The sequence below is a fragment of the Macaca fascicularis genome, chromosome 16, assembly GCF_037993035.2.
Source record: "Macaca fascicularis isolate 582-1 chromosome 16, T2T-MFA8v1.1".
In the NCBI taxonomy this organism is placed as follows: domain Eukaryota; kingdom Metazoa; phylum Chordata; class Mammalia; order Primates; family Cercopithecidae; genus Macaca; species Macaca fascicularis.
Genome location: NC_088390.1, coordinates 82,320,692 through 82,346,843, shown reverse-complemented (window position 1 = coordinate 82,346,843; position 26,152 = coordinate 82,320,692). Strand labels below are relative to the sequence as shown.

The 26,152-nt window shown below is 53.5% G+C and overlaps 1 protein-coding gene across 36 annotated transcripts in view; it reads left to right on the top strand.

Moving 5' to 3' along the window:
• The window catches only part of FBF1 (Fas binding factor 1), a 33,128-nt gene that overhangs the window by 5,650 nt on the left and 1,326 nt on the right, over positions 1-26,152 (top strand). For 4 of the 36 annotated variants that reach the window (XM_074020563.1, XM_074020562.1, XM_074020564.1 and 1 more), the window contains 26 exons: positions 44-85; positions 2,798-2,851; positions 3,487-3,547; positions 4,782-4,832; positions 6,949-7,066; positions 7,610-7,687; positions 8,268-8,387; positions 8,719-8,854; positions 8,994-9,127; positions 9,707-9,806; positions 11,810-12,265; positions 13,399-13,500; positions 13,880-13,968; positions 14,138-14,196; positions 14,991-15,146; positions 15,312-15,412; positions 15,545-15,751; positions 17,779-17,886; positions 18,009-18,148; positions 18,227-18,345; positions 21,570-21,692; positions 21,778-21,963; positions 22,415-22,591; positions 22,664-22,801; positions 22,895-23,012; positions 25,063-25,178. In XM_074020563.1, the coding sequence (XP_073876664.1) occupies positions 4,827-4,832; positions 6,949-7,066; positions 7,610-7,687; positions 8,268-8,387; positions 8,719-8,854; positions 8,994-9,127; positions 9,707-9,806; positions 11,810-12,265; positions 13,399-13,500; positions 13,880-13,968; positions 14,138-14,196; positions 14,991-15,146; positions 15,312-15,412; positions 15,545-15,751; positions 17,779-17,886; positions 18,009-18,148; positions 18,227-18,345; positions 21,570-21,692; positions 21,778-21,963; positions 22,415-22,591; positions 22,664-22,801; positions 22,895-23,012; positions 25,063-25,178 (3,087 nt within the window). In that variant the 5' untranslated portion in view covers positions 44-85; positions 2,798-2,851; positions 3,487-3,547; positions 4,782-4,826. Of the gene's footprint in view, positions 1-43; positions 86-2,660; positions 2,753-2,797; positions 2,892-3,434; positions 3,548-4,781; positions 4,833-6,948; positions 7,067-7,609; positions 7,688-8,267; positions 8,388-8,718; positions 8,855-8,993; positions 9,128-9,706; positions 9,807-11,806; positions 12,266-13,398; positions 13,501-13,879; positions 13,969-14,137; positions 14,197-14,990; positions 15,147-15,311; positions 15,413-15,544; positions 15,752-17,778; positions 17,887-18,008; positions 18,149-18,226; positions 18,346-21,569; positions 21,693-21,777; positions 21,964-22,414; positions 22,592-22,663; positions 22,802-22,894; positions 23,013-24,484; positions 24,882-25,062; positions 25,179-26,152 lie in introns of those variants that run through there. The other 32 variants (XM_074020549.1, XM_074020548.1, XM_074020550.1 and 29 more) reach the window with 25 other exon arrangements.

Sequence of the window (26,152 nt, the reverse complement as noted above, 5' to 3'; positions counted from 1 at the left end):
CTTCTTTCCTCCTGAAGTCATGACAGTCCCTTTTCTGTTCCAGGCTCCATTGATGATTTACTTGGTGACCTTCTAGGGGATGATAGTAAGTGTGCCTTGCCCAGAATTTGGGCTGCTGCTGTTGCTTTTTTTTCCTTACTCTGTTGCCCAGGCTGGTCCCACACTTCTGGACTCAAATGGATCCTCCCACCTCCTGAACCAAAGTGCTAGGATTATAGGCATGAGCCACTACACCCGGCCTTTTTAAAAAATTGAGATATACACGTCTGTAATCCCAGCACTCTGGGAGGCCGAGGAGGGCCAATCACGAGGTCAGGAGTTCAAGACCAGCCCGAACAACATGGTGAAACCCTGTCTCTACTAAAAATGCAAAAAAATTAGTTGGGCATAGTGGCGGGCGCCTGTAATCCCAGCTACTCGGGAGGCCGAGTCAGGAGAATCACTTGAACCCAGGAGGCGGAGGTTGCAGTGAGCCAAGATTGAACCACTGCACTCCAGCCCATGTGACAGAGCAAGACTCTGTCTCAAAAAAAAAAAAAAAAAATTGAGATATAATTTATATAGCATAAAGTCCACGCCTGTAAAGTATACAACTCAGTGGTTTTAGAATATTCACAAAGTTGTACAACCATCACCACTACCTAATTCCAGAACATTCTCTATCACCCTGTAAAGAAGCCCTATGCCCATTAGTAGTCAATTTCATTCTCTCCTCCCTCCAACGTTAGGCAACCACTTATTATTTACTCTCTGTCTCTATGGATTTGCCTATTGTGGACACTTGAATGGAATCATACAGCATCTTTTTTTTTTTTTTTTTTTTTGAGACAGAGTTTCGTTCTTGTTGCCCAGGCTGGAGTGCAATGGCACGATCTCGGCTCCCTGCAACCTCCACCTCTCAGGTTCAAGCAATTCTGCCTCAGCCTCCTGAGTAGCTGGGATTACAGGCGGTCACCATCATGCCCGGCTAATTTTGTATTTTTAGTAGAAACGGGAGTTTCTCCATGTTGGTCAGGCTGGTCTCGAACTCCCAACCTCAGGTGATCCGCCAGTCTCGGCCTCCCAAAGTGCTGGGATTACAGGTGTTGAGCCACCATGCCCGGCCAGCATCTTACCTTTACATCTAGCTTTTTTTTTTTTTTTTTTTGTAACAGAGTCTCACTGTGTCACCCTGGCTAGAGTGCAGTGGCGTGATCTCGGCTCTGCCTCTGCCTCCTGAGTTCAAGTGATTCTCGTGCCTCAGCTTCCCGAGTAGCTGGGACTACAGGCACACACAACCACAACCAGCTAATTTTTGTATTTTTAGTAGAGATGGGCTTTCACCATGTTGGCCAGGCTGATCTCGAACTCCTGGCCTCAGTCACCTGCCTCAGCCTCCCAAAGTGTTGGGATTACAAGTGTGAGCCACCGTGCCCAGCACACATAGCTTCTCTGATGTAGCATAATATTTTCCGACTTTTATCCAAGTTTTATCCACACTGTAGCATGAATCAGTACTTTATAACTTTTTTATGGCTAGATAATGTTCCATTGTGTGGATAAATCACATTTTGTTTATCCCTTCATCAGTTGACGGATATCTGAGATATTTCCGCATTTTGGCTGTTATGAATAATGCAGTTATGAATGTTTGTGTACTAGTTTTTGGGCGGACATGTGTCTTCAGTTCATTTGGAATTCCTGGACCATATGGCAACTGTATGTTTAACTTTTTGAGGAGACTGCTTTTCCACAGCAGCTGTGCTGTTTTACATCCCACCAGCAATGTAAAGCAACGTAGTTCCTCTACGTCCTTGCTAATACTTATTTTCCTTCTTTTTGATTATTGCCATCCTAGAGGGTGTAAAGTGGGTATCTCATGGTAGTTTTGATGTGCATCTCCCTAATGACTAATGAGGTTCAGCATCTTTTCATGTGTTTATTGGTCATGTGTATATCTTTGGAGAAATGTCTGTTCAGATCCTTTGCCCCTTTTTAATTGGGTAACTTGTCTTTTTATTGTTGAGTTATAAGAGTTCCTGGTAGATTCTGGATGCCAATCCATATTATTTGTGTTCGTGTTGGTCTGTTAAGGATCATGGTTTCATGGTCATGTAAAGCTCACCAGCGACAGAGAGACAGGTTTCCCCTGCCTGGTCCCAGAGAACCCACAAAACTCCTGTCACCCAGGCTGGAGTGCAGTGGCGCAATCTCTGCTCACGGCAATCTCTGCCTCCCGATTCAAGCGATTCTCCTGCCTCAGCCTCCTGAGTAGCTGGGATTATAGACACCCACCACCACGCCTGGCTAATGTATTCCAGCCTGCAGTTTTGGGCTGTGGAAAAGCAATTGTTCCTCATACATTTCCTTGGGGTGCAGTTGGGTTGGGTTGGGTTGGGTTGGGTTAGGTTGGGTTGGGTTAGGTTGGGTTGGGTTGGGTTCAGTTGCATTGGGTTGGGTTGGGTTGGGTTCAGTTGCATTGGGTTGGGTTGGGTTGGGTTGGATTAGGTTGGGTTGGGTTGGGTTGGGTTCAGTTGCATTGGGTTGGGTTGGGTTGGGTTCAGTTGCATTGGGTTGGGTTGGGTTGGGTTGGGCTCTTCATTTGGTATTCGGCACTTAGGGTTGACTTCCTCCTTGGAAATGTACTACCCTCTCTCCCATTCAGGTTTTCCAAGGGGTGACATTGGGACCTGCCTATGGGGCCAGATTTCTTCCTCCTAACACAGAGACAGCTTGGGAAGGGAGCTTGCCAGCCTTTGCATCTTGACTCCAGGTCCCTTTAGCTGAATGACACGTTTTCTCTTTTCTTTTTTTCCAGTGACACTACCTGAGAAGCCTGTTAAACTAGCTTCACATACCAGAGACACTACAGGTGTATCTCAGATGTTCCCTTCTTCAAAGGCTAGAACAAAGTAAGGGCAGGGTCGGCCTGGGTATCCATGGACCTACTTCAGTCTAAATGCTCTTTGCCCCTCCACCCCCCACTTTCTACTTCACACTTGCTCGCCATTTTTTTTTTTTTTTAAGAGAGTCTCTGTCGCCCAGGCTGGAGTGCAGAGGCACAATCTCAGCTCACTGCAACCTCCGCCACCCCGGTTCAAGCAATTCTCCTGTCTCAGCCTCCCGAGTAGTTGGGACTACAGGTGCCCACCACCACACCCAGCTAATTTTTATATTTTTCATGGAGATGAGGTTTCACTATATTAGTCAAGCTGGTCTCAAACTGACCTCAGGTGATCCGCCCACCTCGGCCTCCCAAAGTGCTGGGATTACAGGCGTCAGCCCCTGCGCCCAGCCTATTGTTTTTAACAATTTGTTTTTAAGCAGTTCTACTGCTAACAAAGTTGGAAATCACTGCATCAGCAGGCTTGTGATATTCTTTTTAGCACCTCTGTTCTCCAGATAAATCTATCTGAGATTCCTTGGGCTTTCTAAGCCACTCTTCCCCTTTTTAGAGTCATCCAGTGCCCTTGGATGCATGTAGGGGCTGATGCCTCCCCTTTGCAGGTCCCTCCTGGGTGATGATGTCTTCAGCACCATCGCAGGCCTGGAAGAAGCTGATGCTGAGGTAAGCCTGGCCATTTCCTACTCCTCCACCTCTCTGCTTATCCCAGAAACAATGAGATGGGTGTTGTTGCCAAGGGGCTGCCCACAGAAGGGTTTAGAAGTCCCTGCAAAGTCACTTTGTTCTTTCTTTCTTTCTTTTTTTTTTTTTTTTTTTTTTGAAATGGAGTCTTGCTCTGTTGCTCAGGCTAGAGTGCAATGGCACGATCTTGGCTCACTGCAACCTCCACCTCCCAGGGTCAAGCAATTCTCCTGCCTCAGCCTCCCAAGTAGCTGGGATTATAGGCGCCTGCCACCATGACTGGCTAATTTTTTTTGTCGTTTTTTTTTTTTTTTTTATTTTGAGACGGAGTCTCCCTCTGTTGCCCAGGCTGGAATACAGTGGTGCGATCTTGGCTCACTGCAATCTCCACCTCCTGGTTCAAGCAATTCTCCTGCTTCAGCCTCCTGAGTAGCTGGGATTACAGGTACCCACCACCACGCCTGGCTAATTTTTATATTTTTAGTAGAGGTGGGGTTTCACCATGTTGGTCAAGCTGGTCTCAAACTCCTGACCTCTTGATCCACCCGTATCAGCCTCTCAGAGTACTGTGATTACAGTCTGAGCCACTGTGCCCAGCCAAAGAAAATAATTTTTGTATTTTTAGTAGGTAATTTTGTATTTTTAGTAGAGACGGGGTTTCACCATGTTGACCAGGCTGGTCTCAAACTCCTGACCTCAAGTGATCTAACCACCTCGGCCTCCCAAAGTGCTGGGATTACAGGCATGAGCCACTGCGCCCAGCCATCACTTTGTTTTTAAAGCAAAATAATGCCTAAGGGCTGCCGAGTGACTCAAAGCAGAATCCTCTTTCCTGTAGTGAGATTAGTGGAAAGGAGAGCTCCCTGAAACGGCTAGAGTCTTAGATGTTGCTCCTTTCCCCTAATAAGCTCCATAGCTATCCACTGGCATGGGTGGGAAGTAGCAGAATTCCGGTGCTGGATGGAAGGGTTCTCTACGGTTGGAAGGGGCAGGAATGGCAGTGCTTTCTGAGTCTCTACAACCAGGCAGGTTTGGCTTCAAACAACTGCCAAGCCCAAGCAAGGGGAACAAAGCCACCCTTCTGTGTAAGCTCCGTTGGCTGTGTAAGCTCCTGCCGCGCCATCTGCCCTAATAGAAGCAAGCGGGACCCTGAATTTTATGGGGCCTTGACTAATGTGCCTCCTAGTCTGTGTCCTCACCCTCCTTGTGGACTTAGGTTTCAGGTATCTCAGAGGCAGACCCACAGGCTCTGCTCCAGGCCATGAAGGTAAGGAAACAGCTTGCTGGATTCTTAGAACTGGGTGTGGGTGGGGTGGGGTCATGATATTTTGTACCAAGGCTTCATTCTCCCTCTGATTTCTCCCTTTACAACCTGTGTTTCTGAGCCCTTCCTCATGCAAGCATGGAACTCGTCTGTGAGCCGTTGGCCTTCTCGCCTTTCTGGGTATCAACCAGTGTTGCTGGTATATAGAGAATGGAGGGTGCCACAGGCCTCTGGGGAAATGGGGCCAGCCCTACTTGGAGGCCCACCTAGCTGGGTCCCCTCACTTCCACCTAGAGGACAGAGCAGGAAACTGCCTCCTCTAATGCTTGTTCTTAATTTTTCTCCATATTTCTCTCCACATCTGCCAAGCCCCCTTCAATACTGCTGTCTTCTCATCAGATCAAGCCCAGTGCCAATCTTTGCAATGGATTTTTAAGGCACAGATTCTGAATAATTTGTAAGGACGTAATCTCTAGCTTGGCCTAGGACACTTTGTTCTCCCTCTCCTTCCAGCCAGCAGCACCCTCCTGTCTGACCCTTGGGGTTTTGTGTCCCTTTTAGTTAACCCATTTTGCCATAGTCCCTAGGACAAGGCCACGCTTTTGGTTACAGCCCTCTGGGGCTCTTGTTTTTGTTGTTTTTTTTTTGTTTTTTTGGTATTTTTTTTTAGAGACACTGTCTCATTCTATCACCCAGACTGGAGTGCAGTAGTGTGATCTCATTGCAACCTTACGCTCCTGGCCTTAAGTGATTCTCTTACCTGGGCCTCCCAAAATAGTGTAATTACAGGCATGAGGCACCACACCCGGCCCAGATTCGGCTTCTTTAACCTCATCTTGAAATCTTTCTCCTCAAAGGCCAGACACAGTCAGTCACACCTATAATCCCAGAACTTTGGGAGGTCGAAGCAGTAGGCTCGCTTGAGCCTAGGAGTTGGAGACTGCAATGAGCTATGATCACACCACTGCACTTCAGCCTGGGTGACAGAGTGAGACTCTGTCTTCAAAAAAAAAAAAAAAAAGGCCGGGCGCAGTGGCTCACGCCTGTAATCCCAGCACTTTGGGAGGCCAAGGTGGGTGGATCACCTGAGGTCAGGAGTTCGAGACCAGCCTGACCAACATGGAGAAACCCCGTCTCTACTAAAAATACAAAATTAGCTGGGCCTGGTGGCACATGCCTATAATCCCAGCTACTAGGGAGGCTGAGGCAGGAGAATTGCTTGAACCTGGGAGGCGGAGGTTGCAGTGAGCCAAGATCGTGCCATTGCACTCCAGCCTGGGCAACAAGAGTGAAACTCCACCTCAAAAAAAAAAAAAAAGCCTGGCATGGTGGCTTAGTCCTGTAATGCCAGCACTTTGGGAGGCCAATGCAGGTGGATCACTTGAGCTCAAGAGTTAGAGGCTGCAATGAGCTATGATCGCACCACTTCACTCCAGCCTAGGTGACAGAGTGAGACTCTGTCTTTATTTTATTTTATTTTTAATTTATTTTTATTTTTTTGAGACGGAGTTTTGCTCTCTTGCCTAGGCAGGAGTGCAGTCACGCGATCTCGGCTCACTGCAACCTCCAGCTCTCAGGTTCAAGCGATTCTCCTACCTCAGCCTCCCAAGTAGCTGGGACTACAGGCGTGCACCACCACGCCCAACTAAATTTTGTATTTTTAGTAGAGACAGGGTTTCACCATGTTGGCCAGGATGGTCTCGATTTCTTGACCTGGTGATCCACCTGCCTCAGCCCAAAGTGCTGGGATTACAGGCATGAGCCACTGTGCCCGGCCAATATCCTATCTAAAAAAAGAGAAAAAAGGAAAGCTTTTTTCCCAGACCAGCCACCTAGGATCCCTGGGCATAACCCACAAGTCCTCTGACTCAGTTTTTGATGCTAACTTTGAGTCTCTCATCCCAGAACCATGAGCTGGACTCCACTCCACTCCACTCCACCCTGCTTACCTTTAGTTCCATTTTCTTTCTTCACTCACTGTTTTTCTCAACAGTTTTTGCATTTTCCTTTGTTTTCTCACAATTCTGCCCCTGGGGTGCCAACAGCCCATCTCTCTCGGGTGGAAGTCCTCACCCCCTTATCAGACATCATCCTCTGCCCTTCCTCCCTGGTTTTCTAGGACCTGGACGGCATGGATGCTGATATCTTAGGTCTGAAGAAGTCTAATCCAGCCCCTAGCAAAAAAGCTGCAAAGGACCCTGGGAAAGGAGAGCTGCCCAGCCACCCCAAGCCTGCAGGTGGGTCAGTAGCCAGTGAGAAAGGTGCATGGGAGACGGCTCCTCGAATCTGTTAGGGAGACTTTGAGGATGTGGAAGATGCTAGTAGGAAGTGTTTGTGTCCTTGGGTTTTCTCTGCGCAAGCTGGAGAGGTCAAGAAGCAGTTGTGCGTGTGTGTGTTTGAGTGTGTGTGGTGGGGTAAGGGGACAGCTTGAGTTTCCTCCCTTCCTCGAGCTGTTCCAGGCCCTCTGGGTCCAACATGGGCAGCTCCTGGAGAAGCTGTGTGAGTTAAAATGGAGAACTCTATGGTAGCCTGTGCCTCTCCTGAACCCATGTCTCTGGAGTGACTCATGATGAGGGAGTGGAGGTAGCTCCTACCACGTTTCCCTACCAGAAGCCCATGGGAGAACTGGAGACTCCTCCCTTGGCTGTGCCCATGGCCATGAGCCCCCAGCTTCCCAGGAAGAAGTGTACCCCATCCCAGAGGTCCCAGTCCATGGTATGGGAGGAAGACTTTGGCCAGGAGAGACTCAGGCCTACAACCTTGCCTTCTGCTTCCTGCAGGGGGCGCCATATCCACCAAGAAGTCACCTCCGTCTCCCAGCAGCTCTGGGCATCAGAACAGGAGGTTTTCCTCTGAAGGTATCATAGGCTCCTGTCATGCCTCTGGGACTCTGGCTTGGGAGTGGAGCAGCCTGGGTGCACTTTCTGGCCCGAGGCCCTGCTGCTGCCTATGTCACATGGGGAGCAGAGAGCTGGTGCCACCGGTTTGGTTCCTCATGAATTCATGTCGGGACCAGTTATATTGTATCGGCTGAGATATTGGGGAACTCACTTGCAAAGACCTTAAAGCCAGGCATCAAACTGAAGATTTTCCCCAATATAGGAAGAAGCCCCTTTCCCATCATGAATGTGTGGACATTTTATATCTCTTCTGATGCTTGAGGGACATTTCCAGAAGGCCATGCAGCCTGCAGAGTCAGAGGCCCCACGGGCAAGCCTGAGGCAGGCCCCATAGGCCCAGGGCCACCCTCCGACTCCCTCTCCCCTTGCCCGGCCTCTGGAGTCCCTGTTGCCCCAGGCCCCACCCTCCAGATGCCAGGGGGCTTGTTTATGTACTGGAGCAGCCACAAGTCTTGACTCGAGCGCTGCTCCCAGTTCAGGCTTGCTTTTCCTCAACTAAGTGCTGCGGTCTGACCTGTGCTTTCCCTTCTGCTGTGAGACTTGGAAGACCCGTTGGCAGGACTTCTCTCCTATGATGAAGAAGGAATCACCAAGAAGCCGCCTGTGACAGAGAGTAAAACAGCTTCTGACAAGAGCCCCAGCACAGTCAGAGATCAAGGTAGGGTGGAGTGGGCTCACTTCCCATCCTGGAGGAAGGCTTTATTGGCAACAGGCTAACCAACCTTTCTGGAGCAGAACCAGAGGCCTCTCCCGGCTGGGGACCAGAGGTCTAAGGTCCAGTACAAAGAGATCATCAGCCTTTAGGAATAGGGAGGTAGGATGTGTGAGTGTGGGAGTAGGCTGGAGGAATTGGGTCCGTGACAGACCGGGCAGGTCTAAAGCCTGTCGTCCTACCCAAAGGTGCAGACAAACCACCCCCCAAGCCATTCAGACATCACAGCTGAGGGCAGGAAGGCTGTGGGCATTGGGGCTTGTGTTCTGTCTTTCAGGTCCCTCTATTCCGCTGACTCCTGGAGACACCCCCATCCGAAAAAGAGAAGAATTGTTTGACGATGGGGATGACATCATGGCCACCTTGGGGTTTGGAGACAGCCCCAAAGCAGAGAAGAGGCAGATGGGAGACCAGTAAGGATCCCTATGAGTAGGCCGGGCTGCTGCCTGAGGCTGCTGCTTCAGGTTCAGGGAAAAGCTGGTGGACGGGTACTGTGGGGGTCCCAAGAGCCCCTCATACCCACACGTTCCTGCCGTGTGTCCCATCCTGCAGGGAAGGGCCTCGCCCTGCTCGCTCCACGCTGGATGAGCTGCTGGGTCGAGGCACGGCCACCAAACTCCTGGCCCGCCCGGGCACAGGGGAGCACAGGGAGTTCAAGCTAGACAAGAAGTACCAGAGGCCACAGGGTAAGGAGGCTTGCGGGGGCCGCGACAGGACGGGAGGGAGGCCTCTAGATCAGGCTTTCATTACAACCTATAATAAGAAATCAGCCTCACATCCTGATACGCACATGTGATTATACACGTCTGTAGCTGAGACAAAAGCGTCATGTAATAATACTTACCGAGACCACTGTTCGTGCTCGGTCGTCTATGATTGAGATGCTGTTTGATTTGGAAACACACTGACTGTGACACATTAAGCTGGTTTCTCGGCCCCCTCATGGGTAGCAGCTCGCATCTGAAAAGCACTGCTCTGGCCAGTGTTTCTCAAAGCATCGGCCCACAAGCTGTCCGCTGAGAATCGTTCTTGTGACACATGCAGCTCGCTGGACCTGACCTCGAGGGATCCTGGGGCAGGGCCCGGCTACTGCAAAGCCACTGCATCTTCCTGGCCAGTGCCTGAGGTGCTCCCTTCACAGCAGCTTCCCTCTGCTTGTCTTACACAACAAGCTACCAAATTCAGCTTTTGTTAGAATTTTGCAGCCGCAAATGAGCTCAGTTTCCCCTACTCCAGATCATGGTCACAGGCTCCTTAATTCACAGAGAGTGAAGATGCGTGGGGAGACGAGGACTTCACCTTTGGAGCCTATCAGCCCACCGTGGGCTCCTCTGAGGGCCGGCAGTCCCGCAGGCAGTCTGTTAGGTAAGTGGGGCCTGCAGGAGGCCTGGCCTCTGAGACAGATCGTCCACTGGGATGACAGGCCCCTGCAGCTGGCCCCTGTCCCACCCAAGAGTCTCGTGTGGGAGGCCACAGGGTACAAGGCCCTCAGCTCTGTGGGTGCTGGAGGAAGCAGGAGATGGCCTGGTCTCGCCAGCCCAGACAGAGTGGTGGAGACGGCCCCCGTGGGAGCCCCCATCCCAGACACTGCTCAGATTCGCCAGTGCCCCACCCAGCCTCAGAAGGAAAGGAGCAGGTAGGCCTGCCTCCACCTAAAGTCCCTGAAATCATAAAAGGCTGTAATGTCACTCGGTCTCCCCAAGGAACATACATCCTGATGGGTAGCAAGACCTCTACAGTGGCCTCTGCAGTGGCATCTCAGACCCCGCTTCCCAGGAACTCTGCTGTTGAACCTGCCGTGACAATTCGGATAGCGTGATCCTCGCAGTTTACAAAAAAAAAAAATTAAAGCAGTGATAGGATTTTCTGAGTCTGGAGTTTTTTTCCCAATATATATTTTAAACTTTGTATTTTGAAGGAATTTCAAACTTCAAAAGTTGGCTGGGTGTGGTGGCTCACACCTGTAATCTCAGCAGTTTGGGAGACCAAGGCAGGTGGATCACCTGAGGTCAGGAGTTCAAGAACAGCGTGGCCAACATGGTGAAACCCCGTCTCTGCTAAAAATACAAAAAGTAGCTGGGTGTGGTGGTGGGTGCCTGTAATTCCAGCTACTCGGGAGGCTGAGGCAGGAGAATAGCTTGAACTCCAGAGGTGGAGGTTGTGATGAGCTGAGATTGCACCGCTGCACTCTAGCCTGGGCAATAGAGTGAGACTCCATCTCAAAAAAAAACTTCAGAAGTTGTAAGAACAGCGCTTCCCAGGGTCAGCAGTTGATCTCATTATGCCAGGTTGGCTTCCTCAGTCTCTTTCTATCTGAATAGCTCTGTGCATGTTGGCATTTCTTCCCACACCCAGTATGTTCTTAACCCTGGGTACCTGCTGCCACTGGTCAGTGACAGATGAAGGCCATGGCCGAACAAATGAAGTAACTGTTGTTGGAAAACCTGGAAACCACTTGATCCAATTTATTATTTTTTTTAGACAGAGTCTCACTCCGTCACCCAGGCTGGAGCGCAGTGGCATGATCGCTGCTTACCACAACCTCCACCTCCCAGGTTCAAGCAGTTCTTGTGCCTCAGCCTGCCAAGTAGCTGGGATTACAGGCGCCCACCACCACACCTGGCTTTTTTTGTGTGTTTTTAGTAGAGATGGGGTTTCACTATGTTGGCCACGCTAGTCTCAAACTCCTGGCCTTAAGCGATCTGCCCACCTTGGCCTCCCAAAGCTCTGGGATTACAGGCATGAGCCACCATGCTCGGCCTGATTTTTTTTTTTTTTTTTTTTTTTTTTGAGACGGAGTCTGGCTCTGTCGCCCAGGCTGGAGTGCAGTGGCCGGATCTCAGCTCACTGCAAGCTCCGCCCCCCGGGTTTATGCCATTCTCCTGCCTCAGCCTCCCGAGTAGCTGGGACTACAGGCGCCCGCTGCCTCGCCCGGCTAGTTTTTTTTTTTTGTATTTTTTTAGTAGAGACAGGGTTTCACCGTGTTCGCCAGGATGGTCTCGATCTCCTGACCTCGTGATCCGCCCGTCTCGGCCTCCCAAAGTGCTGGGATTACAGGCTTGAGCCACCGCGCCCGGCCCTGATTTTTCTTTAGACCTGTGTGCCCACGGCTGTCATTTCATTCTGTTCCTGCTCTGCGGGGAGAACTGTCCCTGGTTCAGGTGATGGAAGTCAAGATCTCTGTACTTCGTTGTTCTACAGATAGCACGCGGCCTGCCACATGAGCCAGTCCAGGAGCCACTGCTTACTGGGCCTCAGCTGAGCGTGCAGGGTCCCAGGGCATCGTGCTGCCCAGCCCCAGGCTGCTAGGGGGCCAATGGGACTGGCTGCTTCCCCTGCCTGACACCCTCCTTTCTGTCTTGAAGTAGGTTCTTAGCAGACAGTGGCCCAGACCCCAAGGGAGAACCAGGCTCCAAACAGAGCCCTCCAGCTGCTTCCAGCCCCATCCAGCCCAGGAAGGGAGGAGCTGACTGGCTGGGCCTCAAGGACGAGGACTTGGACCTGCTCCCTGCCTCACCCACCAGAGAGGCCCGTCGGGAAAGCTTGGTGCCTGCCACGCCCTCAGTGCCTCCTCCTGCAAGCCAGCACTCCACACCAGCTGGGCTGCCCCCCTCCAGGGCAAAGCCACCAACCGAAGGGGCAGGGTCCCCTGCCAAAGCCAGCCAGGCTTCCAAGCTGCGGGCCTCCAAGGAGGAGGAAGAGGAGGACTGGCTGAGCCATGCCCTGTCTCGGAAGAAGTCCCAAGGCCTGGCCAGAGAGCAGCGTGCTGGGGCCTCTGAGGGCCTGAGTTTGGCGGGGACAGCGGGCCATCCCCCTTCTGGCAGGTATGGGCTTGGGCTGCTGTGGCTAGTAGGGGGAGGACTGGCTGCAGACTTGAGGAGCCCCTTTGCCCCTCCACCTGTTGCAGCCTCAGTCGGGAGTTGGGGAACAAGGCAGGGCACTGTGGGCACAGAGGCCGTTTCTTGGCTTTGCTACTCTGCCTTTTGGGCACTGCAGAGAGAGCCTCTGGCTCCCGGGCTTGCCCCAGGGACACACCCAAGAAGGAGAGCTGTTGACATTCATGCCCTGACTGCCATGGGGACAGGTGCTAACTAGATCGGGCAGAAGACAGAGGGTACCTGAGGTGGCAGACACACCGCTGCCCTGTCACAGCGCCCTCAGGCTGGAAGCCCCAGCATCCAAACAACTGGTGCTTCTGCCGACTCCACTGAAGTGAATATGGCGTGTGTGAGACGAAATGTCCCTGTGCTCTTTGAGAGTGTTAGAAGAGACACAGTGGCCGAGAGGCACCTCCTGGCAAGCCCCTATCCGTGGGGCAGGATAGCAAGTGACCTCTGAGGGCAGGAAGGCACAAGGGGACGGCAGGCTGGGGGAGTCCAGAGGAAGTGGTGAGATGTGCTGTGGCCAGAGCCCAGGGTAGTGAACTGGGAAATTTGTGGCAGCCCAGGGACGTCACCCAGTCCTGGGGTTGATGAGGGCAGTTGTGACTTTGACCTGAGGCCTAGGGGAAAGCTCAGGCCAAAACAGATGAGAGCCTGTCTCTTCACTGACCTGTGAGCCGAGAAAGAGGTGGGAATAATGGGAAAGGGAGCCAGCCAGATTTGGGAGACTAAGCAGAACCTTAATCTAGAGCTGAGCCAAGTTAAGTGGGCTGGAACAGGGCTCTGAACTTGAACTTGACGCCAGTGTCTATAACATTTCCATTGTCACTGCTTGGACCGTGTCCATTCACTGCGCCACTGTGGACACTGCGGCAGGAAGGGGGTATTTGAAGGGAAGAGATGCCCAGAAATCCCAGGAGCTCAGATGTGGGAGGAGAATGCCCCAAGATGGGATGATGGGAGCAGGAGGAAGGGCGGCCACGAGCTTCACGTGTGAAGCCCGTCCTGGGACCCATCTTCATCCAGCCTGACCTGGGCCTTCTGTCACCTTCACCTTGAATGCTGCCTTTCCTCAGCCAACCTGTCACCAGCACACAAGGACTTGAGCAAGCAGCTACTGGAGAGAGCTCCGGAACCGCCGCACAAGAAAGACCGTGTGTCAGGCCTGGTGACTCAGGGTAGGCCTGGGCTGCGGGCTGAGTGGGAGTGAGATCGTGGTGGGCAGCACAGGCCTCTGTCCTTAGAGAGGGACACAGAGACTGCTCACGCTGCCCCATCCCCATGCCCCACACAGAGGTTGCCCACCCTGCCCTGTCCCCATGCCCCACACAGAGGCTGCCCACCCTGCCCCGTCCCCGTGTCCCACGCAGAGGCTGCCCACCCTGCCCCGTCCCCGTGTCCCACGCAGAGGCTGCCCACCCTGCCCCGTCCCCGTGTCCCACGCAGAGGCTGCTCACCCTGCCCCGTCCCCGTGTCCCACGCAGAGGCTGCTCACCCTGCCCCGTCCCCGTGTCCCACGCAGAGGCTGCTCACCCTGCCCCGTCCCTGTGTCCTCAGGTCCCCTGTGACTCGGAACCATGCCGCCTCAGCACTCCCTACAGGTTCCCCAAAGAGGCGACCAGCCCCTGGAGACCTCTCAGCCACTGGTTTGTTTTTTGTTTTCTGCTTCATTTGGGAGTTTAACCCTGGGTGAGGAAGAGGTGCTTTGAGCTTCCTTTGGGGTCCCTGGGACATGAGTGACACCAGTCCCTCCTGGACACTCACAGGCCCAGAGCCCTGGGCCTCCTGCTCATTTCTCTGCTATTGATGTTTCAGAGCCTGCCACCTGTTTCCCGAGCACCCAGGAACCCACAAAGCCTTCCATGCCCATCCAGGTAGGGGTGTGGGCAGACAGGTCTAGCTCAGGGCCTAGGGAGCAATTCTCCATGCCCAGAGGCAACACCAACAGTTTGACCTGATGACCTGCCAGGAAAGTATGTCAAACATACCAAATGTGACGTCAGCCAGCTCCCCCGGCAACCCCCACCAGAACTTGCCTGAATCTCTAGCCTCGCTGCTCCCAGGGTGTTAATTTGCCTACATCAGTGAGGAGTTTGAGGAGGTAGCCAGGCCGGGAAGCTGGGACACTGCAGTCAGAAAGCAGGGCCCAGGGTCCTGTTCTGTCAAGAAAGCCTCCTCCACCCCTGCCATCCTCGCACCACACCTCTGCCTCTGTTTCCCATGTGTGGCAGTCACCTGTGACATGTAGGCCTGGGAGATGTGGCCCCCAGGAGTGTGTCCCTGGGAGATGGTGGGTAGGGGACAGCTTGTGGGAACCAGATTAGTGTCAACATGTGGGCTTCAGGCCTGACAGGAAAAGCTAGCGTCAGCTTTTGTCATAGCAGAGACTCTGCTGGGGCTCAGCCATTTGTCTGGGAAGCCGGAGACCATGCAGGGGAGGAAGCTGTTCTGGGGTGGTGGAGGGAGACATGCTCCTGACCAGACCTGCAAGGGGAGGTACACTGGGGACTGCTCAGCCACAGTGACTGTGACTCTCCAAGGCCTTGGACCCATCTGCAGCCACAGATCAGATGCAGGGAGGTCCGGTGAGCAGCAGGCCAGGAGGTAGCTGATCTCAGCTGGGCCCCTGTCCCCTCCCTAACCAGGAACCTCTCTTCCTCTTCTCCAGCCCCCGCTCCCAGAGTCCCTAGCCCGGAGCCTGCTACCAGGTACAGAATACCAGAAGCAGCTCCTGGCAGCACAGGGGCAGCTTCAGAGTGGCACCACTGAACTCCAGGCCAAACTGCTACAGAGCCAGGCCCGGCTGGCAGAGCTGGAGACCCAGGTGAGGGCAGTGGGGCCACTGGCGCTGGGGGCAGGGTTGCGATGGGAGGGGACACTGAGAGTGGCTGGAAGCTTCCCCAGGAGGGAGGAGGGGCTGTTGGCACAGGGCAGCGTGGAGTACAGCTGCCTCCCCTCCCTGGTCGCTGGCCCTCCTGCCGTCTTCTAGGTGCGGAAGCTGGAGCTGGAACGGGCCCAGCATGAGCTGCTGCTAGGGAGTCTGCAGCAGCAGCACCAGGCAGACCTAGAGCTCATCGAGAGTGCACACAGGTAACCTGGTGCTGGCCCCAGCTCTGCCTTGGATCTCACGCTGACCCCAAAGCCATCCCAGTGTGTCTGGAGAGGCTTTTAGGTGGCAGCCCTCTGCCTTCCTCGCACCATGGCTGGGTGTTCTGTTGGCAGAAGCCGCATCAAGATGCTAGAAACATCGTACCAGCAACGGGAGGAGCGGCTCCGGAGAGAGAACGAGGAGCTGTCAGCTCGGTATCTGTCGCACTGCCAGGAGGCTGAACAGGCCCGTGCTGAGCTCACGGCCCAGCACCAGCGGCGCTTGGCAGCCACAGCGCAGGAGAAGGACCAGGAAATGCAGCGGCTCCAGGAGCTGCAGCGGTGAGGCCCAGGGACAGGCAGCTGGGGAGCGGGCTTGCAAAGAGTAGCTGGAAGAGAGCCATCCCTATGAGACCCTTCGCTGTGACTCAGCAGCCTTTGGACAGGGGTTTGGGTCCTTCCCTCCCAGTCCAGTGAGTGAGGACTGAGGGCTGGGCACACTGACTCATCATACCCATGGGTAGGGGTGCCACCTGCTCTTACAGAGGCAGGAGGGGTACCCACAGGCTGTTCAGGCACGGCATGGCAGCAGCAAGTCCCCCAGGGTCTAACTAAGCACAGGATCATCCACTCACCTGCTCACGCAGTAGAGGCTAGAAACAAGATCCACCTGTGAAAGCCTTGCACTGTTGTGCCTGCCATGTTGATAGGGTTGCCTTTCTAGAAGAGAAGGAAACTAAGAAAGGTTACCTAAGGGAGCCAGGTTGATGAAGGCAGAGGCAACCTTTTAAGACTGCTCAGGGCCAGGCACAGTGGCTCACACCTGTAATCCCAGCACTTTGGGAGGCCAAGGTGGGAGGATCACTTGAGGCCAGGTGTTTGAGACCAGCCTGGGCAACACAGTGAGACCTTGTCTCTAAAAACAATTTTTTTTTTTTTTTTTTTTTTTTTTTTTTTTTTTTGAGACGGAGTCTCGCTCTGTCACCCAGGCTGGAGTGCAGTGGCCGGATCTCAGCTCACTGCAAGCTCCGCCTCCCGGGTTCACGCCATTCTCCGGCCTCAGCCTCCCGAGTAGCTGGGACTACAGGCGCCCGCCACCTCGCCCGGCTAGTTTTTTTTTTTTTTGTATTTCTTAATAGAGACGGGGTTTCACCGTGTTAGCCAGGATGGTCTCGATCTCCTGACCTCGTGATCCGCCCGTCTCGGCCTCCCAAAGTGCTGGGATTACAGGCTTGAGCCACCGCGCCCGGCCTCTAAAAACAATTTTTAAATTAGCTGGCATGATAGTGTACTCCTGTAGTTCCAGCTACTTGGGAGGCTGAGGCAGGAGGATACCTTGAGCCCAAGAGATCAGGGCTGCAATGAGCTATGATCATGCCACTGCACTCCAGCCTGGACCACAGAACAAAACCCTGTCTCTAAAAACATTTAAAAAATAAAATAAACACTTGGGAGGCCAAGGTAGGAGAACAGCTTGAGGATAGGAGTTCAAGACCAGCCTGGGCAACATAGTGAGACTTCATCTCTACAAAAAGAAAAAAAAGCCGGGCGTGGTGGCTCAAGCCTGTAATTCCAGCACTTTGGGAGGCCTAGACAGGCAGATCACGAGGTCAGGAGATCAAGACCATCCTGGCTAACACAGTGAAACCCCGTCTCTACTAAAAAATACAAAAAAATAGCTGGGTGAGGTGGCGGGTGCCTGTAGTCCCAGCTACTCGGGAGGCTGAGGCAGGAGAATGGCGTAAACCTGGGAGGCGGAGCTTGCGGTGAACTGAGATCCGGCCACTGCACTCCATCCCGGGCGGCAGAGCGAGACTCCGTCTCAAAAAAAAAAAAAAAAAGAAAGAAAAGAAAGACTGCTCGGGGCCGGGCGCGGTGGCTCACGTCTGTAATCCTAGCGCTCTGGGTGGCCAAGGCAGGCAGATTGCCTGAGCTCAGGAGTTCGAGACCAGCCTGGGCAACACGGTAAAACCCTATCTCTACTAAAATACAAAAAATTAGCTGGGCGTGGTGGTGGGCACCTGTAGTCCCAACTACTTGGGAGGCTGAGGCAGGAGAATTGCTTGAACCCAGGAGGCGGAGGTTGCAGTGAGCCGAGATCATGCCAGTGCACTCCAGCCTGGGTGACAGAGCGAGACTCCGTCTCCTAAAAAAAAAAGCTGAATAATGGGAGGATTGCCCATCTTAGTGTGTGTAGCATTGAGGCACCATGACAGATAAGACAGAGGAGCTGGGGAAACTGAGGCAGTGCCCAGCGGAGGAGAGGCCTGGGAGCAAGGGCTGCTCAGAAGCACGCCCTTCCCCAAGGAATTACCACATCCGGGTGGTCCAGCTCAGAGTGACCACCTTCCCGTCCCGCCTCCCCTCAGGGCATCCATCCTAGAGATGCGCAGAGACCATGAGGAGCAGCTGCAGCGGCTAAAGCTGCTGAAGGACCGAGAGGTCGATGCGGCCACCAGTGCCACCTCTCACACGCGGTATGTGCGCTGCCCCAACCATGCCCGCCTGAGGGTGGGGTCTGGGGGGTCCCCGAGACCTTCAGGAGGGGCTGACCCAGGTCCTCCTGGATGACCTGGAGTTGACCTGGGTCTTCTTCCAGGTCCCTGAATAGCATCATCCAGCAGATGGAGAAGTTCTCCAGCAGCCTGCACGAGCTGTCCTCCCGCGTGGAGGCCTCGCACCTCACCACCTCCCAGGAGCGGGAGCTGGGGATCCGGCAGCGTGACGAGCAGCTGCGGGGTACGCCCTCCCCTCTCAGCCACCGGGCTCCTGGTGGGAAGGGGAGCAGCTGCTGAGCACCCTGTGGGTTGCCCCCAGCACTGCAGGAGCGGCTGGGCCAGCAGCAGCGGGACATGGAGGAGGAGCGGAGCCGGCAACAAGAAATCATCGGGAAGATGGAGGCACGGCTAAATGAGCAGAGCCGGCTGCTGGAGCAGGTGAGGCCCATCCTCCTGGCCCTCCTGCCATGGGGCCTCTTCTCCAGGGCACCCACAGGCACGGCGGCACTCCTGACCTCACCTTCTCAGGAGGTCAGCGCCCCACATGCGGCTTCCTGCCTCTACATCTCCCTGCCCCGGCCAGGCCCTCAGCACTGCCCACCTGAGCACGCAGGGGCCACCTGGCCAGGCCCCCACCACGCCCTGCCTGCTCCTCAGCACCACAAGCCCCTCGGCCGCCTTGGCTGCCCTCCACAGTCTAGCCCCTGCAACCATCAGCTGCACTTCCCACTTCCTGACACTCGAATCTGTCACATCAGCTGAGCCCTGACATTGGGACAGATGCTCTTGCCTATTAAATGTCATCCTAGCCTCTTCAGCTCTCACAGAGACATTTGAACTCCCTAGATACCTTTCATATATAAGCACATGCTTTATTTAAATAATAATGACCTGGCTGGGCTCGGTGGCTCACGCCTGTAATCCCAGCACTTTGGGAGGCCAAGGCGGGTGGATCACAATGTCAGGAGATCGAGACCATCCTGGCTAACACAGTGAAACACTGTCTCTACTAAAAATACAAAAAATTAGTCGGGCGTGCTGGCGGGTGCCTATAGTCCCAGCTACTCGGGAGGCTGAGGCAGGAGAATGACGTGAACCTGGGAGGTGGAGCTTGCAGTGAGCCAAGATCGCACCACTGCACTCCAGCCTGGGAGACAGCGAGACTCCGTCTCAAAAAAAAAAAAAAAAATAGGCCGGGCGCGGTGGCTCAAGCCTGTAATCCCAGCACTTTGGGAGGCCAAGGCGGGTGGATCACGAGGTCAGGAGATCAAGACTATCCTGGCTAACATGGTGAAACCCCGTCTCTACTAAAAATACAAAAAAAAAACTAGCTGGGCGTGGTGGCGGGCGCCTGTAGTCTCAGCTACTTGGGAGGCTGAGGCGGGAGAATGGCGTGAACCCGGGAGGTGGAGCTTGCAGTGAGCCGAGATCACGCCACTGCACTCCAGCCTGGGAGACACAGCGAGACTCCGTCTCAATAAATAAATAAATAAATAAATAAATAAATAAATAAATAATGATTACCTTAGCCAGGCACAGTGGCCAGTGCCTGTAATCCCAGCTACTTGGGAGGCTGATGCAGGAGGATCACTTAAGCCCAAGAATTTGAGATCAGCCTAGCGAGACCATAGCAAGACCCCACCTCTAAAAAAATTTTTTTATGCCAGGCAAGTTGACTCATGCCTGTAATTCCAGCACTTCGGGAGGCCAAGGCTGGTGGATCACTTGAGGTCAGGAGTTTGAGACCAGCCTGACCAACATGGTGAAACCCTATCTCTACTAAAAATTTAAAAACTAGCCGGGCATGGTGGCGCATGCCTGTAATCCCAGCTATTAGGGAGGCTGAGGCAGGAGAATTGCTTGAACCCAGGATGCGGAGGTTGCAGTGAGTGGAGATCGTACCACTGCACACCAGTCTGGTTAACAACGAGTCTCTGTCTCAAAAAAATAAATAAATAATAAAAACATTTAAATTTTGTTTTAATGAACTGGGTGTGGTGGTGCACACCTGCAATCCCTGCCTTTGCTCACATCCTTTTCCTTACCTGTGGAAATCTTTCTAGGCTGAATTCAATGGTAATGAATCTTTTGATGCTACCACCTCCACGAAGCCTTCCTTGTCCTCCCACCTGTCTTTTTATCCCCAGCTGTCATAAAGCGCTTTGTTTTTTTTTTTTTAGAGACAGGGTCTTGCTCTGTCGCCCAGGCTGGAGTGCAGTGGTGTGATCATAGCTCACTGCAGCCTGACCTCTTTGGCTCAAGCCATCCTCCTGCCTCAGTTTCCTGAGTAGCTGGGACTACAGGCACACACCACCACACCCAGCTAATAGTGTATTTTTTGTTGAGATGTGGGTCTCGCCATGTTGCCCAGGCTGGCCTTGAACTCCTGGGCTCAAGCAATCCACCCACTTAGACCTTCCAACATTTTGAGAGTATAGGTGGGAGCCACCACGCCTGGCCAAAAAAAATTTTTTTTAGAGATGGGGTCTCACTGTCACTCAGACTGGAGTACAGTGGCAAGATCTCGGCTCACAGCAGCTTGAACCTCCCGGGCTCAAGCAGTCTTCCCACCTCAGCCCCCAAGTAGCTGAGACCACAGGTGCATGCCACTATACCCAGCTAATTTTTTGTATTTTTTGTAGAAACAGGGGTTTGCCATGTTGCCCAGGGTGATCTCAAACTCCTGAACTCAGATAGTCTGCCCACTTTGGCCTCCCAAAGTGCAGGGATTACAGGCGTGAACCACCTTGCCCAGTCAAAAACTTTTTTTTTTTTTTTTTTTTTTTTTTTTGAGATGGAGTCTCGCTCTGTCACCCAGGCTGGAGTGCAGTGGTGCGATCTCAGCTCACTGCAACCTTCGCCTCCTGGGTTGAAGGGATTCTCCTGCCTCAGCCTCCTGAGCTGCTGGGATTACAGGCAACTGCCACCACACCCAGCTAATTTTTGTATTTTTAGTAGAGATGGGTTTCACCATGTTGGCCAGGGTGGTCTTGAACTCCTGACCTCAGGTGATCCACCTGTCTTGGCTTCCCAAAGTGCTGGGATTATAGGCCCTAGCCACTGTGCCTGGCCAAAAAAAAAAAAGTTTTTAAAGAAGAAAATAAAAATATCTCACTAGTCAGAGATGTCCACTGCTGAGCTGATATCTATCCTGTAGCCATATCAACATAGATAGAGATGCTTTTATGTTGTGAACCATTTTGATTCGCCTCTTCATTTGGTAACTGTGTTAAGCACCTGCCTGGGGTCAGGCACAGTGAAGCTCTTGCCTCGTGCTGTGTGTGGCTGGGCCCACAGCACAGCGTTAGGCCACCCTGTGCTCAGCCTGCTTGGCTGATGGGTGAGGACAGGCAGAGTGTGTTGCTGGCCATTCAGCGGCAGGGATGTTGCTGCTCCTTGGCCCTCCCAAGCTGCTAGCCTTGGTGCTATTGGAGACCTGAGGGTTGGGAGGGCACCTGCTGGGTCCTCCTCTTGGGCAGAATCATGCGGGCTGGGCCCTGGCAGTGCCTCTCAGGCACCCCTCATTTTGTGCCTCTTTGGGAAGGACAGGTCAGTGGCATAGTGTGGGAGACACTGGTGGATTCGTGCAGCTCCTCAGGGAGTGGCCAGGCGTGATCCTCAGGGTGGGAACCACGCTCTCAGTCCTGCCCTGGGCCCTACAGGAACGCTGGCGGGTGACTGCCGAGCAGTCCAAGGCGGAGTCCATGCAGCGCGCCCTAGAGGAGCAAAGGAAGGTCACGGCCCAGCAGATGGCCATGGAAAGGGCGGAGCTGGAGCGGGCCAAGGTGAGTCAAGCCACTGCACTCAGCCCCTGCCCCTGCCATTATGCCCAGGGACACTCACCCTGTGCCCTCACCCCCCACATCCCAGAGCACCTTGCTGGAGGAGCAGAAGTCTGTCATGCTCAAGTGCGGGGAGGAGCGGCGGCGCCTGGCGGCCGAGTGGGCGGAGTTCTCCGCGCAGCAAAAGCTGAGTAAGGAGCGGGCCGAGCGCGAGGCCGAGCGGGCGCTGCAGGTGGACACCCAGCGGGAGGGCACCCTCATCAGCCTGGCCAAGGTAGGGCCCAGAGCCTCCGGACAGTGGAGGGCCCGGGGTAGCCTGCGCCCCTCCATCTGAACACATCCGCTTCTAGTTTTAGGAAAGGAGAGTGTAGCACTAATGTCACAAGAGCATAGGGATTAAAACAGTAATCACATCATCATGCTAACAGCTTCCTCGTATTGTCCCAGGTGCATTATACATATTTTATCATTGGATCCTCATATTCCCATGATTTTGATCATTTAGAAATGAGGAAACCGAACTTCTGAGTTGAGCCTGCCACAGTCACGTGGCTTGTGAGGGCAGCACTCCGGCTTGGCCCCAGGCTTCTCTGGCCCTCCCTGGAAGCCCTTGGCTCCACCACCCCCTCCCAGGGGCAGGGTGGGCAGAGGGGACCCTAGAGTCCTGCACAGAGTGCAGCGAAACTCCTGGGAGGAGAATGCAGCAGGGCCTCCGCCGTCTCCAGGAGCAAGCTGAGCTGAAGATCAGGGCCAGCGAGCTCCGGGCTGAGGAAAAGCAGCTGGCGGCAGAAAGAGCAGCCCTGGAGCAGGAGCGGCAGGAGCTGCGGCTGGAGAAGGAGAGGACCAACGCCACCGCCCTACGTGTCAAGCTCCGCGCGGAGGAGGTGGAGAGCATGAGCAAGGTGCTGCTCGGGCACATGGGTGTGCGGTGCGGCTGAGCTCAGGCAGCCCTGACCCAGGCGGCCTCCCTGCAGGTGGCCTCCAAGAAGTATGAAGAGGGTGAGCGAGCATTGCGTGAGGCCCGGCAGGTGCAGGCAGAGCAGCAGGCCCGGTTGCAGGCGGTGCAGCAACAGCAGGAGAGGCTGCGGAAGCAGGAGCAGCACATGCACCAGGCAAGGCTCCCTGAGTGTATGGCACCCCTGCCCCCGACACCCCCAGCCTTGCACCTGACGGCTGAGTCCTTCTTTCCGGGGGAACGGGGACAGGAGCATCTGAGTCTGGCCCAGCAGAGGCTGCAACTGGACCACGCACGACAGGACCTGCCCTCCAGCCTCATGGGTCTGTTCCCCAGGGCCCAGGGCCCTGCAGCCTCCAGCCAGAGAGGTGAGTGGCTCCGGAAGGAAGAGCCAGCGGCTCAGGACTGGGCAGGGGCAGTGCTAGGAGTGGGCAGGCCCTCCTCCAGCTGCTCCAGTTAAGGCGGCCAGCTGGGTTTTACAGTCGCCTTATTTCTTTTTTACACAAATAATGTGTGTTAATTTTAGATAAATCAGAAACAGAGAGGAACGCTATTATGAAAAATGTCACCTTTTTCCGGACTAAGGGGGAAAAAAGGAAATTAAAAAAGTCGTCATCAGGCTGGGCGCGGTGGCTCACGCCTGTAATCCCAGCACTTTCAGTGGCCGAGGCAGGCGGATCACATGAGGTCAGGAGTTCAAGACCAGCCTGGCCAACATAGTGAAACCCTATCTCTACTAAAAATACAAAATTAGCCAGGTGTGGTGGCAGGTGCCTGTAATCCCAGCTACTCGGGAGGCTAAGGCAGGAGAATCACTTGAACCCGAGAAGTGGAGGTTGCAGTAAGCTGAGATTGTGCCACTGCACTCCAGCCTGGACAACAGAGGGAGAGTGCAGTTAAAAAAAAAAAAAAAAAAGTCACCCTCACCACCACTCCCAAGTCTAGAGAGAACCACTTTTCACTTTTAACATTTTCGTGCATAATGTTCCACTCAGGTACATTTGTTTTTTTGTTTGTTTGTTTGTTTGTTTGTTGAGATGGAGTTTTGCTCCTGTCACCCAGGCTGGAGTGCAGAGACATGATCTCGGCTCACTGCAACCTCCACCTCCTGGGTTCAAGCGATTCTCTTGCCTCAGCCTCTCAAATAGCTGGGATTACAGGCATATGCTACCATGCCTGGCTAATTTTGTATTTTTAGTAGAGATAGGGTTTTGCCATGTTGGCCAGGCTAGTCTCAAACTCCTGACCTCAGGTGATCCACCTGCCTTGGCCTCCCAAAGTGCTGGGATTACAGGCATGAGCCAATGCGCCCAGCCTGGTACATATGTTTTTTTTTTTTTTTTTTTTTTTTTTTGAGACGGAGTCTCGCTCTGCTGCCCGGGCTGGAGTGCAGTGGCCGGATCTCAGCTCACTGCAAGCTCCGCCTCCCGGGTTTTCGCCATTCTCCTGCCTCAGCCTCCCGAGTAGCTGGGACTACAGGCGCCCGCCATCTCGCCCGGCTAGTTTTTTATATTTTTTAGTAGAGACGGGGTTTCACTGTGTTAGCCAGGATGGTCTCGATCTCCTGACCTCGTGATCCGCCCGTCTCGGCCTCCCAAAGTGCTGGGATTACAGGCTTGAGCCACCGCGCCCGGCAGTACATATGTTTTTAAAAACAAAATTAGGATTGTATGTGTTGTTCGACAACTTTACTTTTTTCACTCATTTTCACTCAGTAATGTACACATGGAACAGGTTTTGAGATCAGTTTTATCAATTCTCAACCAGCACAGTTTTCCCATGAGGCTGCTCTGTGCTGAGTGATTTGTTGTCTTTTTTTTTTTTTTTTTTTTTGAGACAGAGTTTTGCTCTTGTTGCCCAGGCTAGAGTGCAATGGCGCGATCTCGGCTCACCGCAACCTCCACCTCCCAGGTTCGAGCGATTCCTCTGCTTCACCCTGCCTAGTAGCTGGGATTACAGGCATGTGCCACCACGCCTAGCTAATTTTGTATTTTCAGTAGAGACAGGGTTTCTCCATGTCAGTCAGGCTGGTCTCGAACTCCCGACCTCAGGTGATCTGCCTGCCTTGGCCTCCCAAAGTGCTAGGATTACAGGCATGAGCCACCATGCCCGGCCGCATGAGCCACTGTGCCCGGCCTGTTGTCTTAAAGAGAAAGAGTACCCAGTGGACATCTACCTACATACGTCTTTGCACCTTTGCCTGATTATTTCACTTGAATAAATTCCTATAAATGGTCTCGCCACGTAGGAGCAGGTGTGCATTTGTCAGAGGCTTCTGAGAGTTAGTGCCATTGCACCCTGAGTGTATGGCCAGGGTCCACCCACTGGCAGTGGGGAGCAGCTCTGCAGGAACAAGCTGTGACCGCCCGGTATTTCCACCAACACTTTGGTCCCTGACTTTCTCCTTGGCCTTTTCAGCCCTCTTGCCTACTGCTCCCAGCACCCGCTGGTGCAGCCAGCCACCGACTGGCCTGGACCCCAGCCCTTTACACCTTCATGCCAGGCTGGTGCTGCTGAGGCACACAGCAGAGCAGGTGAGTCTCTCCTGGCCTTGGGGATCCTTGTGTTCATAAGTCCTTCCTGCTCAGGGCAGAGGCAGGGAGGGGCACACGGTAGCCCTGGGGAGGGGTGACTCCAGCTTCTAGGGAGTAAATCTGCAGTTTGCTTAGTGAGCCAATGCTCAGACCTCCTCACTAGGCCAGGTTCTGTGCAAAGCAATTTGCATATGTCATCTCCTGATAACCTATAGTAATAATAATAACAGGCTGGGCCCAGTGGCTCACACCTGTAATCCCAACACTTTGGGAGGTTGAAGCAGGAGGATCACTTGAGCCCAGGAGTTTGAGACCAGCCTGGGCAACATGTTGAGACCCTGTCTCTACAAAATGAAAAACTACAGGACTGGGTGTGTGGCTCACACCTGTAATCCCAGCACTTTGGGAGGCTATGGTGGGAGGAGCACTTGAGCCCAGGAGTTTGTGGCCAGCCTGGGCAACATAGTAAGACAAAAAAATAGCTGAGCATGGTGGCATGCACGTGTAGTCCCAGCTACTCCGGAGGCTGAGGCGGGAGGATCACTTAACCCCGGGAGGTAAAGGCCGCAGTGAGCCACAATGGTGCCACTGCACTCCAGGCAACAGAGTGAGACTCTGTCTCAAAAAAATAAATATTAAAAATTTAAAGATTAGCTGGGCATGGTGGGGCACATCTGTAGTCCCAGCTATTTGGGAGGCTGAGGTGGGAGGATTGCCTGAGCCCAGCTGGTCGAGGCTACAGGTGTGTTCACACCACTGCACTTCAACTTGAATGACAGAGCAAGACACTTGTCTCAAACTAAACAAAACAATAATGATAACAGTTGTCATGGATCATTTCCTGTGTGCCAACCTCAGTGCTGAAGGCTTTGTTTATATTTTCTTTCTTATTTATTTATATTTAGAAATAGGGTCTCATGATGTTGCCTAGGCTGGTCTCAAAGTCCTGGGCTCAAGTGATCCTACCCCCTTGG